At 42.3% G+C, this 18,405-nt stretch overlaps 1 protein-coding gene across 3 annotated transcripts in view; it reads left to right on the forward strand.

Annotated features, from left to right (window-relative positions):
- The window catches only part of setd4 (SET domain containing 4), a 45,517-nt gene extending 27,112 nt beyond the window's left edge, over positions 1-18,405 (forward strand). For 2 of the 3 annotated variants that reach the window (XM_087992547.1, XM_043701246.2), the window contains exons 5-10: positions 3,724-4,153; positions 6,179-6,353; positions 7,139-7,220; positions 12,545-12,625; positions 14,803-14,926; positions 17,795-18,405. In XM_087992547.1, coding sequence (XP_087848673.1) covers positions 3,724-4,153; positions 6,179-6,353; positions 7,139-7,220; positions 12,545-12,625; positions 14,803-14,926; positions 17,795-17,938 — 1,036 coding nt within the window. In that variant the 3' untranslated portion in view covers positions 17,939-18,405. The remainder of the gene's footprint in view (positions 1-3,723; positions 4,154-6,178; positions 6,354-7,138; positions 7,221-12,544; positions 12,626-14,802; positions 14,927-17,794) is intronic. The other variant, XM_087992546.1, reaches the window with a different exon arrangement.

Below are 18,405 nucleotides of genomic sequence, written 5' to 3' on the forward strand. Positions count from 1 at the left end.
GAGGTAAAAACGAGGTAAAAACGAGGTAAAACCTCCTTCTTTAGAGAACGCAATTTCCCTTCCCACGTGGTTAAAGATGCCCTCCAACGCATCTCATCCACATCCCGCACCTCCGCCCTCAGACCCAACCCCTCCAACCGCAACAAGGACAGAACGCCCCTGGTGCTCACCTTCCACCCTACCAACCTTCGCATAAACCAAATCATCCGCCGACATTTCCGCCACCTCCAAACAGACCCCACCACCAGGGATATATTTCCCTCCCCACCCCTCTCCGCCTTCCGCAAAGACCGTTCCCTCCGTGACTACCTGGTCAGGTCCACGCCCCCCTACGACCTACCCTCCCATCCTGGCACTTTCCCCTGCCACCGCAGGAACTGTAAAACCTGCGCCCACACCTCCTCCCTCACCTCCATCCAAGGCCCCAAAGGAGCTTTCCACATCCATCAAAGTTTTACCTGCACATCCACTAATATCATCTATTGTATCCGTTGCTCCCGATGCGGTCTCCTCTACATTGGGGAGACTGGACGCCTCCTAGCAGAGCGCTTTAGGGAACATCTCCGAGACACCCGCACCAATCAACCACATCGCCCAGTGGCTCAACATTTCAACTCCCCCTCCCACTCTGCCGAGGATATGGAGGTGCTGGGCCTCCTCCACCGCCGCTCCCTCACCACCAGACGCCTGGAGGAAGAACGCCTCATCTTCCGCCTCGGAACACTTCAACCCCAGGGCATCAATGTGGATTTTAACAGTTTCCTCATTTCCCCTTCCCCCACCTCATCCTAGCTTCTAACCTCCAGAAACTCGATCCCCTGACCTGTCCGGACTTGTCCGACCTGCCCAGCTCCTTTTTCACCTATCCACTCCACCCTCTCCTCCCTGACCTATCACCTTCATCTCCTTCCCCACTGACCTATTGTACTCTATGCCACTCTCTCCCACCCCCACCCTCCTCTAGCTTATCTCTCCACGCTTCAGGCTCTCTGCCTTTATTCCTGATGAAGGGCTTTTGCCCGAAACGTCGATTTTGCCTGTCCTCGGATGCTGCCTGAATTGCTGTGCTCTTCCAGCACCACTGATCCAGAGTAGGTGGGATTGAGGTTCACAAGGAAGAGGTATTAGAAATCCTGCAGAGTGTGAAAATAGATAAGTCCCGTGGGCCGGATGGGATTTATCCTAGGATCCTCTGGGAAGCCTGGGAGGAGATTGCCGAGCCTTTGGCATTGACATTTAAATAGTCATTGTCTACAGGAATAGTGCCAGAAGACTGGAGGATAGCAAATGTGGTTCCCCTGTTCAAGAAGGGGAGTAGAGACAGCCCTGGTAATTATAGACCAGTGGGCTTTACTTCAGTTGTTGGTAAAGTGTTGGAAAAGGTTATAAGAGATAAGATTTTTAATCATCTAGAAAAGAATAATTTGATTAGGGATAGTCAGCAGGGTTTTGTGAAGGGTAGGTCATGTCTCACAAACCTTATTGAGTTCTTTGAGAAGGTGACCAAACAGTTAGATGAGAGTAAACCGGTTGATGTAGTATATATGGATTTCAGCAAGGCATTCGATAAGGTTCCCCACAGTAGGCTATTGTACAAAATGCGGAAGAATGGGATTGTGGGAGATATAGCAGTTTGGATCAGTAATTGGCTTGCTGAAAGAAGACAGAGGGTGGTGGTTGATGGGACATGTTCATCCTGGAGTCCAGTTACCAGTGGTGTACCGCAAGGGTCGGTGTTGGGTCCATTGCTGTTCGAGGGTGTAGAAGGGTGGTTTAGTAAATTCGAAGACGACACTAAGGTCGATGGAGTTGTGGATAGTGACGAAGGATATTGTAGGTTACAGAGAGACATAGATAAGCTGCAGAGCTGGGCTGAGAGGTGGCAAATGGAGTTTAACGCGGACAAGTGGAAGGTGATTCACTTTGGTCGGAGTAACTGGAATGCAAAGTACTGAGCTAATGGTACGATTCTTGGTAGTGTAGATGAGCAGAGAGATTTTGGTGTCCAGGTACACAGATCCTTGAAAGTTGCCACCCAGGTTGACAGGGTTGTTAAGAAGGCATACAGTGTTTTAGCTTTTATTAATACAGGGATCGAGTTCCGGAACCAGGAGATTATGCTAAGCTGTACAAAACTCTGGTGCAGCCGCACTTGGAGTATTGTGTACAGTTCTGCTCACCGCATTATAAGAAGGATGTGGAAGCTTTGGTGCAAAGGAGATTTACAAGGATGTTGGCTGGTATGGAGGGAAGGTCTTATGAGGAAAGGCTGAGGGACTTGAGGTTGTTTCATTAGAGAGAAGAAGGTTGAGAGGTGACTCAATAGAGACATACAAGATAATTAGAGGGTTAGATAGGGTGGACAGGGAGAGCCTTTTTCCATGAATGGTGATGGCGAGCACGAGGGGGCATAGCTTTAAATTGAGGGGTGATAGATTTAGGACAGATGTCAGAGGTAGTTTATTTACTCAGAGAGTAGTAGGGTATGGAATGTTTTGCCTGCAACGGTAGTGGATTCACGAACTTTAAGTACATTTAAGTCGTCATTGGACAAGCATATGGGCGCACATGGAATAGTGTAGGTTAGATGGGCTTCAGATTGGTGTGACAGGACGGCGCAACATCGAGGACCGAAGGGCCTGTACTGCGCTGTAATGTTCTTAGGAACTATTAGTAGGAACTAGTTATGGGGAAGCAATGGCCTGGTGGTGTCATCATTGGACTGTTATTCCAGAGACACAGGTTCAAATTCGGGTTCAAATCCTGCCGTGGCAGGATTTTAATTCCATACAAAATCTGAAATTAAGAGTCTAATGATGACCATGAAATGATTGTTGATTATTGGAAAAACCCATCTGTTTTATGGAAGGAAATTTACCATCCTTACCTGGTCTGTCCTACATGTGACTCCAGACCCACAGCCATGTCGTTGACGTTTAACTGCCCTCTGGGCACTTGGGCATGGGCAATATTAAATGCCCATTTAAATATTAACTGCTGGCCTAGTCAGCACTGCTCTAATCCTATGAATGAATTTTTAAAAAGTGTAAATAAGCTAAAGAGCCTCATGTTTGCATGCAGGCCTTACAGGATGCATTCTGAGCTCAAACACGACTCTTAAAGTTTAGTGGATGAACCTAGTGGATGTAATAAGACACTTAAATTTGTCTTTCGTATAAGTAGGTGCCTTTTGAAGGTTCTTCTAGGATCATAGGAACAGGCTCAGCAGTTGGCTATTCAACTAGCTTTCAATTTACTCAGCAATGCCAAGCACAGAAATATCGATGCCATTTAATTTTATCTTTTTAAAAAGACAGCCGTCATTGAAATGTGAAAGATATTTTCTTTGTCTAGTAATGATCAACCTGGTCAACAATATTCCTAAATCACTTTATCTTTTCATAATGAATAGGTTTAATAAGTTTTAACATGTCTTTTTTAATAAAAATCCTCCACTTGCTACGCAAATGCTGGGAAATGAGACAAATGAAATACCTCTTCCAGGGAACTGACACATATCATGGATCAGAATTGTCACCGTCAGTGCTGCAAAATTAAATGGATTCTATAAATTTCCTATTGTACTTTTCTTTTGGTGCTGGAACAAATCATAACAGTGTGTGTCATTATTTAAATTCGTTCTTGCACCTTTTAGAAATTGATGCTTCTTTTATATAGCACAATGCATTTGTATTGTTAAAATTTTCATTTATTTATTTCTAGGTTGAAGCCTTGTTTGTCTCCCCTCCAAGCCTTGTGTACTTTTCTCATTGCTGAGAGACATTTTGGGAGCCGGTCTCCGTGGAAGCCCTATATTGATGTGTTACCAAAGACATACACATGCCCAGTTTATTTGCCAGAGGAAGTAATTGAGCTGTTTCCCAGCCCACTGGTTAAGAGGATTCATGAGCAAAAGAGAATGGTTCAGCAGCTGTACCTTGCTTCGAAATGCTTCTTTGGTTCGTTGCAACCCTTATTTTCAGAGCTTGTAGAGAAAGTTTTTACTTATGACGCCTTCCGCTGGGCTTGGTGCAGTATCAATACCAGGACGATTTATATGGAGCATAAGCAGAGTGAGTTCTTGACCCAAGAACCAAATGTCTATGCCTTGGCACCATATTTGGACCTCCTGAATCACAGTCCCTCTGCTCAGGTGAGAAAACAGGCTCAAGTCTAAAAGGCTAGCACTCTCCGGTTAGGATACATCATCAACCTTTTAGCACATGCCTCTTGACAAATGTTACACATTCATGCTTCATGACAACAGTGGTGGTTGCTTTGAAGTTTAGCGAATTGAATTTAATCTTTAAAAGTATCGTGCTTCTCTTTTCCATACACCGTCATCACTGTCCCAGTCTGGGATCATGGTTTACATTTTTGACACCAAAAGAGAAAATGCTGGAAAATCTCAGCAGGTCTGGCAGCATCTGTAAGGAGAGAAAAGAGCTGACGTTTCGAGTCTAACTGACCCTTTGTCAAAGCTCTTTTGTCTCCTTACAGATGCTGCCAGACCTGCTGAGATTTTCCAGCATTTCCTCGTTTGGTTTCAGATTCCAGCATCCGCAGTAATTTGCTTTTATCCGATGTTTACATTGTTGATTTCCAGCTGGAAATCTGAAACAAAAACAGAAATTGTTGGAGAAACTTAGCAGGTCTGGCAGTATCTGTGGAGCCAAAGCAGAGTTAATGTTTCGTGTCCTTCTTTAGAACTGACAGTAGCTAGGGAAAGAACTGGTTTAGTTGCATTATTTTGAATGACCGACTCAAATATGCACTGGCGCCCACTCCTCTCTGCAGTCAAAGCACAAATTCAGTTCTCTTTCATACATGTTCCTGCATTCATTTTAAGATTTGTGTTACATTCCCTGCTGTTCTACTTTGTCATCTTGTCTTGTTGTTTTCTATCTCCTCATATCTTCAGTTGACAACCTCGCCAAATGCTTTGCAGATTCTTCTGACAGGAGCGAAATGTTAATATCATTCCCCACAGGAAGGAACAACTTGATTTAGAGCCAACCTGAGCTATTGATTAATGCTCTCCTAGCAACTGTTTTCAGAGCTGGGAAGGGAGCAGGTACTGAGCTCTCTCTCCTCTTGCTGCTCTGCTTTCTCGCCAGGAGATCTCAATGTGAGGAAAGGATGAAGGGGATGGGGGAGGGGAAAGGATTTAGGTACATCGTAAAGGCAGCAAAGTTCAGGGGTTTAACAGCAGCAACACGCATCTTTTGTATCGTGGAAAAACCTCACGGAATCTTAATCGGACAAAAGTAGATGCTGACCACAGGAAAAGGTCAGAAGTCACATGACACCAAGTTACAGTCCAACAGGTTTATTTGAAATCATGAGCTTTCAGAGTGCTGCTCCTTCATCAGGTGACTTCTGACTTAGTCAACCCCAGTCCAACACCGGCACGTCCACATCATGACCACAGGAAAAGGTAAAAGTAGGGAGTCTAAAATCATGGCTCAAGAGAGAGGTTTTACAGAGGATTTCAAAGGTGTACTTTTTTTATTTGTCCCTGGGATATGGGCAGCACTGGCGAGGCAGAAATTATTACCCATTCCAGATTGAATTGGAGAAAGTGGTGGTGGCTTGAACTGCAACGATCCATCTGGGGTAGGGACCTTCACTGTTCTGTTAGGGAGGGGGTTCCACAAAACAGAATGGTTGTGAAACTTGCATTTTCTGAGGCATTTTCTACCCTTGTCCTTCCAGCTGGTAAAATTTGCAGGTAATGGAAGCTGCTTTTGGAAAAGGCTCAGTAAGGTTATATCAGAGCATCTTGTAAGTGGTACCCACTGCTGCCTGTGTGTCATGGTGAAGTGAATGAATAGCGAAGGTGATGGGTATGGTGCCAATCAAATGGACTGCCTTGACCTGGATGGTTGAGTTTGATCATGAAATCAAAATCTGCAGCATTGTGTGTCTATGTTACAGCAAGGGGCAACTTTGTTAAATCCAAAACAAATCAAAAATATGATCTATCAAACCAGCTTCCTGCCTGCGATATGCCTTGTACATTGATAACATTAGCTGGCATTCCAAGATGCCAGACTGAGAACAACTGTGTAAAGGTTACAGAGATTGGGCAGGGGTGAGGCCATGGAGAGAGTTAAACAAGGGGCTGACATCAGGAGTTAATTTAAATTGGGTTTAACTCTTATTTCTATACTTGCAGGTAACAGCTGCTTTCAACCAGAAAAGCAAACATTATGAAATCCGAACAGTGACAAAGTGCAGGCGGTATGAGCAGGTTTTCATCTGCTACGGCCCACATGACAACCAGCGGCTCCTGCTGGAGTACGGATTTCTCACAAACAGCAATCCACACAATGTCGTATATGTCAATAAAGGTGAGGCTACACCAACTCAGCTGAAAGGCAGGCTGCACTTCAGACTGGTCTCTTCTCCAGTTATCTGTAACATTTTACAACGTGGACCATTTTATGCCAGAGGTGGCAACTAGGTTCCCTATCTCCTGAGTTACTTATTGCCTCTTCTCCAGTTTGCCAGTTGTACCTCGGGTTGGAAGAACAGGAATACTTCTCTCCCTATCTGTAAAAGATACTTTGAAACGAGCCACCAGAAAATGTTTAAGAACAAGTCTGTTGTGGGCAACTTTAACTGATGGAAAATCCATGGGATGGAGGAAATGATTTCTACCTCATTCAATAAGCATTGACTTCATTAAACAGTAAATTCTAGATGGGTGTAGCTGAGGTCTTCACTTTGCCAACAAGGAGGGATTGTTTAAATTTGTATTTCCTTTCCTGATTTGTCAGCTTGGCAATGTTTCAGGAATCTCTTGGACCTTTTTAAATTCGTTCATGGGATGGTTGTTGACAAAGTCAGCATTTATTGCCCATTCCTTATTGCCCTTGATAAGATGGTACTGAGCTGCCATCTTGAATTGCTGCAGTCCATTTGGTATAGGTACACCCACAATGCCATGATGGAGAGAGTTCCAGGATATTGGCAGTGAAGGAATGGTGACTGACTGTGGACCTGTTGTCAGGACACACTTTGTGGACATTTTTCTAATTCAGTTTTATTCCCATGTTGCATCATTACTTGTTGAATAAATGGAAAAGGTGGAGCTTTAAATTTGAAGTCATACACTTTTTAATCTTGCTTTCAGAACTCCTTTGCAACCACATTTCTGAAAAGGACAAACTAGTGAACAGGAAGATGTTGTTTCTACAGGATGAAGGCCTCCTGGAGTAAGTATTGTGGTGTCTCATGGCTGGTTAAAATTACCTGATTGGGAAAAACAGATTAATAAAAACTGACAGAACTGCGGATGCTGTAAATCAGAAACAAAAACAGAAATTGCTGGAAAAGCTCACTAGGTCTGGCACCATCCGTGAAGAGAAATCAGAGTTAATGCTGATTTCTCTCCACATGCTGCTAGACCAGCTGAGTGTTTCCAGCAATCTCTCTTTTGTACCTCAATTAACAACTTCACCAAGCACTGTTGAGGAAAACCCACAAAATCGGAAATAGTTGGAGAAACTCAGTAGGTCTGGCAGCATCTGTGGAGAAAGAAACAGGATTAATGTTTCAGTGACCCTCCTTCAAAATTGATAACAGCTCGGAGAAGGTGGTATTTATGCTGATGTGGGGTGGAAAATGAGTCAAGGAATAGGGGGATTTGGAGCTCAGAGAGAGAGAGAGAAAAATTCCTTTTGAGTGCTTAAATTTTCTCTCCCTCTTTCTCTGGGCTCCATCTCCACTGATTCAGTTCAGTAACAGTTGACTGGACTCAGTGTTAGTGTGACTGGAGTGGTTTGCTTCAGACTTGATCAGAGTGGTACTGTTCAGGCCATGGATCCTTCACAAGGTACAGACTCAGATTGGGTGTGCCGCCTTATGCATTCTGTCATTCTCTCCAGCTGAAAAACACTCCCCCAGACTTGCGGTGTACAGAGCTCACGAATGTGACTTTTTTTATGCAAAGAGGCAAAGTTAGATGTATTAACCTATCCACTACAGGAAATCAGGATAGCCTTATTATTTTCTTCATCACAGGAATTCTTACAAAAAAACACGTCCAGTTTAATTTTGGGAACTCACTTTTTGCCTTGCATTTGCTAACTTCAAAGAATACTGCACACAGAGTAGTCAGCTGCCTGCCAGTGCCCTTTACACATACAGATTAGATTATTGATTCTTAAGGGTGGATACAATTGTTTTGTGGCACATATCTCTCCCACATCAAACGATAGGTACCATATCCTGTTTATTCTGTCATCAGGTCATGAATCAGCGCCCAACATGTGTAACTATGTGGTTTTAACAGATTCAAGAACTGCAGAGTTAGATTCTCAGTGCCCTGGTGTTGGTTCAATGGGAACTTGGCTGTCCAAAGATAGCTGGTCTGCTTTTGGCCACTTCATGCACTACCCATGCAACCATCTTGCACTTGCAAGTGTGCTTGTTCCTGCATGGTACTGTGCATGCCCGGAGATGCAGGTTGGAAGGATAGGGATGAAGATGGCATTCGCAGAGAGTTAGTCATTGGTGGGTCTCCGTTTTGATGACTGAGTCTCTCAGCCTGGTGCATGCCACATTACTGGCATTGCAAAGCTGACCGTGTTTTGCTGTGTGGGGAGATAACAGAGACTCTAAAAGGGGGTATCACAGAATTATAGCATCACTTCCTTGCTTTTATACTCTGTGCCTCTATTTATAAACCCAAGGATCCTATTAGCCTTCTTAACAACTGTTTCAACTTGACTGGCCATCTTCAGAGAATAATGTACGTGAACCCTGAGGTCCCTCTGCTCCTGTACTTTCCTCAAAGTTGTACCATTGAGTCTCTATTGTCTCCCCTGTTTCTCCTACAAAATGCATTAACTCATATTTCTCTGCATTGAAATTCATCTGCAAAGTATCTGCCCATTTGGTGTACTTGTCAATGCCCCTTTGAAGTCGCTTAGCATCATCCTTACAAACCACTATTCTCCCTAGCTTAATATCATCATCAAATTTGGAGATTTTGCCATGAACACACACCTGCAAATCATTAAATTGGAAACAAAGAGTCTCAACACTGATTCCTGGGGAACACAGCTTTAACAATAACGCCAAAGTTTATTACACGGAAGAATAGAATACAATAAACCAAACAATTTACATATAATGCACATTTTGAAACCAGCAGTAAAATATGATCCTTTTAATCCCAACAATAGCTTTCCATTATAGTACTCAAACACCTGATAAAAAATACCTTCTCTGACCCACGTGGAGTTTGACTTTAATTCTTGGTCATGAGAATCTAATAGTTTCTTCCTTGATTTGTCATATAACTGAGCCTAGACTTTCTGAGCTTCACACAACCCTTCTGACATGGAACTTTTAAACTGATCTCCTTACATAGAGGTAACCTCTTTCTTAATGGTCCTGAATTACCTCCCTTTCTCATAACAGCTGTTTGTTTTACATCTAGCTTCAGCTGCAATGTCTACAATCCTGAAACCTAAAAGCTTATTTCCAAGCTTTATCCTAAGCCCAAGAAACAATTCTAGAATCTTCTATCTGAAAGCCTTGGGCATTATACTGCTTACTTTATTAGCTCATAAATTCTAATGTCAACAAAATCCCATTACTCTCCAGGGAATCTCTCTCTAATACTGAGTTTTAAAAACTGTCACCATGGCTACAGCAACACACAGTTTATTCAGGCTGTGACAGTCAAAATGCACTTCCCCTTTAAGAAGCAGGGGCTGAGTAAACTTGTGTTACCCCCACAGGCACACATGGGCCACCTATTGGGATTGCAGCCAGTCAGCAGTATGTTTAGCTCTGGCTGCACGCCATAATCATCGAGATTATAAGACAGCAGGAATCTTTTGTGCAGTTTTGCTTTTTAGTTATGTTAATTCAGGAAAAAAAAAGGTTAATTCTCCTGGACCTCTCTGAAATAGTCCCACGGGATCTTTAGCATTCACCTGAAAGAGGAGATGGGCTTCAGTGTAATACCTGCCCAATGGACAGTATCTCTGACAGTGCAGTGCTATGTCCTGCATCAAGAATCTACATATTGTACTCAGGTCTCTGGAGCAAAAGTTTAACCTATCATCTCCTTGATCAGAGGGAAGAATGCTACCAATTGCTGCTGACTGGCTGTTCCACAACCTGGCTGTAGAGTGTGCACTGAACCCATAATCAAGTTTGTGATTTTTCCCAACTCTAACTTTTCTAACCACATTGAAAATTACATATCACTGCTTGGTGTTTTCCTGCAACACCTTGTCTGTATTAGATATCATTTGAAATCCAGGATGAAACCTGTAACCCACTTCCTTCAGTGGCTCAGTATGTTTATCTAATCCATAATAAAGACATTGAGCAAAGTTTGATCCCTTTCTGTACTAATTTTAATCAATGTGCTGTTGGGTTACATTCGGTCTGAATCCCAGTCCTTAGAAGAGAATAATACTCGTGGAAAGTATTGATTGAAAGCTCAGCATTGTGGCTGTATCAATGTTTTGCAAAGAACTGAATTAGACTCAGCAGTGACATCGCCACCACTCAGGAATCTGCTGACATTGATCAAGATTGTTGGTCCTCTGGGTTTATAATACTGTAGTCCAGCAAGGCATCAATGACATTGAGTGAACAGGGCATGGAAAGGGAAATTAGTTAGACTGAAATAAACTCTTTTTGGTCACTGTGTGTTTCTGCTCCATGGTGGATGAAGGAACAAATTTCTAGTGTCCTGGGAATACAACATGCAGAGAGCAGACCATTCCAAAAGATTTTACATGCCAACATTCAACTTTACTTGAAAGTAGGAGCAGAGTTTATTGCAATGGCTTCAGCAGGTCACTTCAGACAATTCAGGGCAGTTTTGAAACACCGTTTAGATTAGATTAGATTAGATGCCCTACAGTGTGGAAACAGGTCCTTCGGCCCAACAAGTCCGAAGAGTTAACCCGCCCAGACTTCCTTCCCTCTGACTAATGCACCTAACACTATGGACAATTTACCACGGTCAAATCACCTAACCTGCACATCTTTGGACTGTGGGAGGAAACCAGAGCACCCGGAGGAAACCCACATAGACACAGGGAGAATGTGCAAACTCCACACATACAGTCGCCCGAGGCTGGAATCAAACCCAGGTCCCTGGCACTGAGGCAGCAATGCTTACCACTGAGCCACCGTGCCACCCCAAGGAAGGGGTAAGCTCCTATGTCTGTGCAACTGATTGTGAGCTCTTCTGCTGAGAAGAATTGAAGAGCAGTTGACTAGCTCTGTGGAGGTAGGAATCAGAAGAAGTCACGAGGAGCTGACAAAGTCACTGGCTCTGTACTGGGGGAAGCTGTGAGAGTGGGAGTCAGTGAGCATTAATTCTTCAGTGCACCTGAGATTTTTGGGGATTGAGAAGTCTTAAGCTGTATTTGCTTCATGCAGCTGAGCAGGATTAGAGCTCAGGAAAAACTCAGGGACAGATCTGGTTTGGTGAAGTCCGCTGTCAACGAAGAGTCAGAGAAATGGTGGTGAATTAGTGCTGGAGTCTGGCGGGGGAGGGGAGTGTAGACCAAGACAGAATTCTAATTGACTTAGAGCAGGAGCAGTCCATAATGGTGCAGCTCTTGAGAGGGGGTTCCCAGGCTGGATCAGCAATAAATGACAAATTGTAATTCCTTCTGTAGTTGGATGAGATTTAATGACCATCATGCCATTAATGTCTGGGGAGAGCTACTGAAAAATCCATATGATTTCTCATGATGACATTTGCTATGTGTTAGGTACAGGCAATAAATGCTGGCCAGTCAGTGACATCCACATCCTACAAATGATTTTTTTTAAAAATGCCTTTTGGAATATTCAGTCACCGTCTGTCTGTATTTACCTCAGATTCTGTAAATTCTGGGCGTTAGAAATAATTTGCATCTATATTGTACATGATATTACTCTCTAAATTGTACGGTAAACATGATGTGGAGGTGCCAGGGTTGGACTGGGATGGACAAAGTTAAAAATCTCACAACACCAGGTTACAGTCCAACAGGTTTATTCGGAAGTACAGGCTTTTGGAGCACTACTCCTTCGTCAGGTACCTGACGTTCCAAAAATTTGTTCTTCCAATTAAACCTGTTGGACTATAACCTGGTGTTGTGTGATTTTTAACCTTGATTGGTAAACTATTGTTTGTTCAGAACTGTGGAAGCTGGCTTTATCCTCTTTGAAAGTTCACTGGAACTCCCCTTTATATACTTCAAAACAAAGGTTACTGGTCCCTAACTAGAATGTGGCATAATTTGATGAAATTGTTTGGGATCATAATAAAAAATTGCGCGTCTGGTCTGGGGCCAAAATGGGTGCACCTCCCAGAGCTTCTCCGAAGTTTCATTTCAAGATTGTAAAATAAGAAGCAAAATTTAACATCTAAACAGCAAAAACTTTGATTACGCATTCAGCCTCAAGTTAATCAATGCAAGTGTACCAGAGTTATTTTAACAAGTTTGTTTTCTTAGTGAAATCTTTGTTTTACAATCAATCCAGGTACCATTTTATTCTTCTTTGTTTCCAGAAACCTGACGTTTGGATTCGATGGACCATCTTGGAGGCTTCTGACAGTTCTTAAGATCTTCTGTCTTAGAGCAGAGGAATAGTAGGTGTCTTAACATTCAGCGAAAGTATTCTGCATTTTATAACTACCGGGTATCCTTCACGAATGTTTGCACCATTTAACTTGACCAAAAGAATGACTGGGAGAATGCCTGAGAGAGAGTGGTCTATGCTAGTTCTTAAAAGGTTTGAGTCCTTTAAAAGATGCTTGTTCCTTTTGCCACTTCTAATTGAACTTAGAGCTTGTGTTATGATAAACTACAGATGAAAATGCATGCAAGGATTCTCTAGTTAGATGGTTAAGTGATTTATTTTGTACACGCGAGCCATGAAAGTTCGAGGATGCACAGGACATTGTAAGGCAAAGAATAAATGTTGTGGGAATGGTAGAGTCAGAATTCAGAGACCATGGTTTCTCATGTAGGAATAGGTGCGAGATTGTGTGAAGGAATTCAAAATAATTAGGTTCTAGATTAATAAGCAGAACCTCTACAGTTGGAGTTGTTGCATTACTTCTAAAGCCAAGCATTGGACCAGACAGGAGAAGAATGAGTTTGTCAGTGCCTAGCGAGAATGATTGTGTGAAAGGGAAGCATCAGGTTCTGGAGATGGATTTTTTTGGATGGAATGGCTTCACCAACAAAACGGAACCTTACAGAAAGGATAAATAGAGCAGCAAAGAAGGATTTAATTTAGTTGGGGAGATGTGAGGGGCATATCCACAGTGTGAGGAGAAAAAAATGGTAAGACGTCATTGGTAAGGTGAAGACATTTATATGCTTGAGAGATATCTTCATAAATATATATGGTATAAATAAAACAAGTGAATTAGAAGCGTAAACTGAGTAAACATTAAAAAGAACTACAAGGAGAATGGTAAATAGGAATGGAGATGGGTGGAAGCACAGCTATATTGATTGGATGAAAATGAGGTCTAGTTGAAGAAATGATTGATCATTGTGGAGGAAGAGAGGAAATGAATTGTGTATAAAGGAGCCTAAAATAGCTGAGTGGGAAGAATGGAGTTGCCTTATAGGCGTTTATATAAATTGCCAAAAGTTGGATCACAAATCCGGAGCACCGGGCTGATGTTCTGGGGTTAAGGGTTGGAATCCAACCATGGCAGATGGCGAAATTTGAATTCAGTAATGGTGCGAATGTAACCATTGTTGATTGTTATTAAAAAACCACATCTGCTGCACTGATGTCCTCTTGGAAAAAGAAACCTGCTGTCCTCACAATGTCTCCCTCACGTGTGACTCCAGGCCCACAAAAATATGACTGACTCATAACTGAGCTCTGAAATGGTCTTAGAAGGCCACACTGTTCAAGGGATAATTAGGGATGGAGAACGAATGTGAACGATGCTCAAAGCCCATACAAGAATTCTTTAAAAGTACAGAAATAACCAAAAAGGCTAATAGAATATTGACCTTCATCTTAAGGAAATTGGAATTCAAAAGTGAGGATGTGATATTTCGATTGTATAAAGCCTTGACCAGACCGTCTCTGGAGGATTGTATTCAGTTTTGGATGTGGAACTTGAAGTATATATTAACAAATTCACCAGAATGTTGCCAGGGCTCAAAAAGGTTAAATTATACAAGCAAGCTGCATAAACATGTTTGCTTGATTTTAGAATGTTTGAGGTGATTTAACTGAGCTAATTAAAATGATAAAGAGATTTGATGGTGGGGATTTAGGGAAATTGTTGCCTATGGTGGGGGAATCAGAACAAGATGGTAATTTTAAAATTTAGAGATGTGTTTAGGAGTGAAATCTGGAACTCCCCATCTCCAAACGGCTGTGCAGGATGAGTCACTGAGCATTTCAGGATTGAGGTTGAATGCTTTGTGTTAAGGATTTCAACAGATGTGGGACAATGGTGAGTAAATGGAGTTGTGATAAAGATCAGTCATGGTCTGGTTGAATGGCCCATTTCTGTTTTATTGTTTCACTCTTTCCTTGTAACTGGACCAGTTCCCTACCAAAATTCATTAGGGGAGCAGCATCATCAATGGACTAAGGAGAAAAGCCATCAGCATTTCAAGATAGCTAGGAATAAAACTCAGTCTGTTAGGCTTGCTTATGTTCTGAGAACAAAGGTGAAATAATCTTCCATTGAGTCTGGAAAGGAAAGAATTCAAACAGCTTTATAAGAAAAACTTGCTGCTCCACTCTCTGGTGAAATTGGAATGATTGATACTTTGTGTCTTACAGTTTACAAAGGAAGAAGGTCTTGCTTGGCCTGTCTATCACTGCTGATAATGAGTTGGGCAGTTTGGAGCTTGCGGAGAAAATCTGTTTCCATCTAATCAATGAAAACCAGAAAGCGATGCAAAATGTGAGTGTTCTTACCTTGTGATGTTTCACTTCATCATGCCAACTGTACATAGGATCCTTAGTTTCTCAAGAGAGCCGTAGGTATGAACTCAAACATGCAAATTATGCACAAAGTTTCTAAAACCTTGATAATCTTCAACCAGCAAATTGTGTACAGTTCTGAGATCACAGTTTAGGGAAGATGTCAAGACGGTGGAGGGGATGCAGAGATCACATAGCAGAATGATGCCAGAGATGAGGGATTTCAATGACGTGGGACACCCTTGGAAAAACTGCAAACAGAGAAGGCTAAGGGAAGATTTTAAAAGTGTTCAAAATCGTGACTGCTCTTGTTAAGAATCAGGAAATTGAGATTATTCCCACAGACGAGTGGGTCACTATACCAGAGAGCATGGATTCAAGATCAAAAGAGTCAGAGAGGATCTGTGATTATTTTGTCTTTTCACAGTGAAGCTGCAATGATCTGGAATGCATTGCCTGAAAAGATGGTGGAAGCAAACTTAGTAATAATTTCCCACAGGACATCAGCGATATATTTGAAAAGGAAACGGTGTACGACTGTCAGAAAGTAGAGAGACATATTGGGCAACTCTTTCAACGAGTCAGCAATGGGGTAATGGGCCTCTGTATCATAAGAACCTAAAAAGTAGGAGCAGGAGGTGGCTGTTGGACCCCTCATCCTGCCTTTCAATTTATCAAGATGAAGGATTTATTTATTGTCACATATATCTAAAGCGATACAGTGAAAGTGTTCTGTCTCTGCAAACCAATACCCTCTTGAGAATAAAAGAAGAATAAAAGAAAGTACTTAAATAGAGTTCTGCACTGAGTCAAACACCTAAGGCAGAAGTGTGACCAGAGATGTGTTAAAATCACAGAGGTGTGACCTCTGTCTCTCCTTCCAATGTTAGCAAATGTAAATTGCTTTTCATGCCTGTTTGGGCTCAAAAATTAAACTTGCGACATCCTGAATGACCTCTTGTAAGTAATACTTGCATTTTTAAAACTTTCACTGGGCAAACTTATTTTATGAGGATGATGGAGAAGCTACCAGATTAAAATAAAAGCAAAGTGCTTTGTTACTAGTGATCGGAAATTAGTGCTGGGAGGTTGACCCTGCTGAATATGCACAAGTGATGAATTGGAATAAGAGGAGGCTAATCAGCCTCTCAAGCCTGCTCTGATACTTAATAAGATCATGACTGATCTGATTTTTGTCCTCAGCTGAACATTCTTGCCTATCTCTGACAACCTTTGACTCCCATATCAGTCACAAATCTGCTTTAAAAATATTCAATAATCTACCTTGTCCACACTTCTGTTAAAGTAATTCCAAGACTCAGGAAAAAAAAACTCACCTCCATCTCAAGTGGAAGGCACTTATTAAAATTGTATTTTCTTATTCTAGCTGATTCTTGGTCTTTGCCCGCAAATGCTTTCGGGAAGTGCAAGTATTGAGGTCAAAAAGGACATTTGTTTTATTCATTCACTGGCTAGTCCAGCAACTATTTTTAATGCTTTTTTCACTTGTGGGACATGGGTGTCAGCTGTCCCTCCTCCAACCTAGTTTACTCTGTCCAGTGCTCCCGCTGTGGTCTTGTCTACATCGGTAAGACCAAACATAAACTAAGGGCACGTTTCACCAAGCATCTCAGCTGGGCCCCCAGGGGCCAACCTGGTCTCCCACTCACCACCCATTTCAATTCCCCTTCTCTGACACAACCATCCTCGACCTCCTCCATTGCCACAATGAATCAGACTGCAAATTGGTGGAACAACACCTCATCTTCCTCCTGGGCAGCCTACAGCCTGGAGGACTCAACATTTTGAGTTTTCCAATTTCAAATAACCTCCCTTCCCTTCCCCCGACTCACATCCCAGCCTGTCCCCCTCCCTTCCTTCCAGCCATCAATCGGATTCATTCCTCCCATTGATCAACCAGACTGTAACCTCCACCTGTGTTCACCTATCCCTATCTCACCACTCTGCCCTTCCCCACCCAAAACCCTCCCCTCAACCCCTCCTCTATTCCCAAAGGAGGGTTATACCCAAAACGTTGACTCCTCCACCCCCGATGCTGCCTGGCTTGCTGTGTTCTTCTAGCTTCCTGCTTGTCCACTCTTGTAGATAGTACACACTACATGCTACTGCCTGTCAATGGTGGACAGAGTGGATGTGGATGTGTGTCAATCAATTGGGCTGCTTTGTCATGGACAATGTCCAGCCTCTTGATGTTGCTGAAGCTGAGTATTCCATTACACTCTTCGACTGTGCCTTGTAGATGTTGGACAGGCTTTGGGGAAGCAGGAGGTGAGTTTCTTACTGCAGTATTCCTAGCTTTTGACCTACTCTTTTAGCCACTGTATTTATATTGGGAGTCCAGTTGAGTTTCTGGTAACCCCAGGATTTTGATAGTGGGCTATTCAGTGATGGTAACACTATTGAATGTCAAGTGGTTAGATTATATCTTGTTGAAGATGGTCATTCCTGGCATGATGTTACTTGCCACTTGTTAGCCGAAGCCTGGATATTGTTCCAGGCTGTTGATAGCTTATATTATGTAGATGGTAATGCTCAGGAAGAATGGTTAAGAATACCTAAGAATCACTCTTCCCATTTAGCAGGTACATAATATGTAACTAAACCAAGAATGTCAAATAGTTTCTGTTGGTTAAACACGCAGTGAACTTCATTCGGTCATTCACATCTCATCTATGGATTGCTGGCACTGCTGTGTGCAGTGAGGGAGTGATGTTGGCAGGGTTGTTTGACAAGGTTATGGGGTTGACAGGATGACTGGAGTTTCTGGATTTCCAAGTAGTTCTAATGTTTTACTTAACTGACATTTTTTTTGTCTTCATCTTTGCAGATTTCTAGACTATTAAATGAAATTGTTGAGGTTTCAGACCATCTGGAGTTGGTAGCAAATGTTCGAAGAGAAGAACTACAGATACTGCAAGCTTCAGCTGAAGTATTACAAAATATGAGAGTTACTGCTCCCACACGATCATAGGCAATACTCCTTGCTGCTTGACTGTAAATAGTGATCAGACTTGAACAGCTGTTTGGCTCTGGGAAGACCACATTTATTGTTTAAAACAATTTGTTGTGGAAAAAATTCTACAGCATTTGCTGATACTGCTGTAATTCATGAAAGACTTGGGAAGATGATCAGTATGAACTCCCTACAGGAGAACACAATGGAAAAGCAAAGGGGATTTGTTGCACAGTGACCTGGTACAGTGTGCAGTTCCTCACATAAAAGCTGTGCTTGCGGTTTGATTTCATTGGAACCTCTCCAATGAATTATTGCCTTCCCACTGGAATAAAAGAAATGAGGAGTGATCAATCCAGTTTAAATATGTAATGTTAGCTTTTCAACAATAAAATTACTGCTGTTTTAAGTAGCTATTTTTCTGAAATTTAACAAAACTGATGTATTTAATGATTCAAAACATGGGGATTGTAATTTTTGTAGTT

This window comes from Chiloscyllium plagiosum, unplaced genomic scaffold (genome assembly GCF_037043375.1).
Source record: "Chiloscyllium plagiosum isolate Xiang-an unplaced genomic scaffold, Cpla_swu_hap1 HiC_scaffold_12, whole genome shotgun sequence".
Taxonomy (NCBI): Eukaryota; Metazoa; Chordata; class Chondrichthyes; order Orectolobiformes; family Hemiscylliidae; genus Chiloscyllium; species Chiloscyllium plagiosum.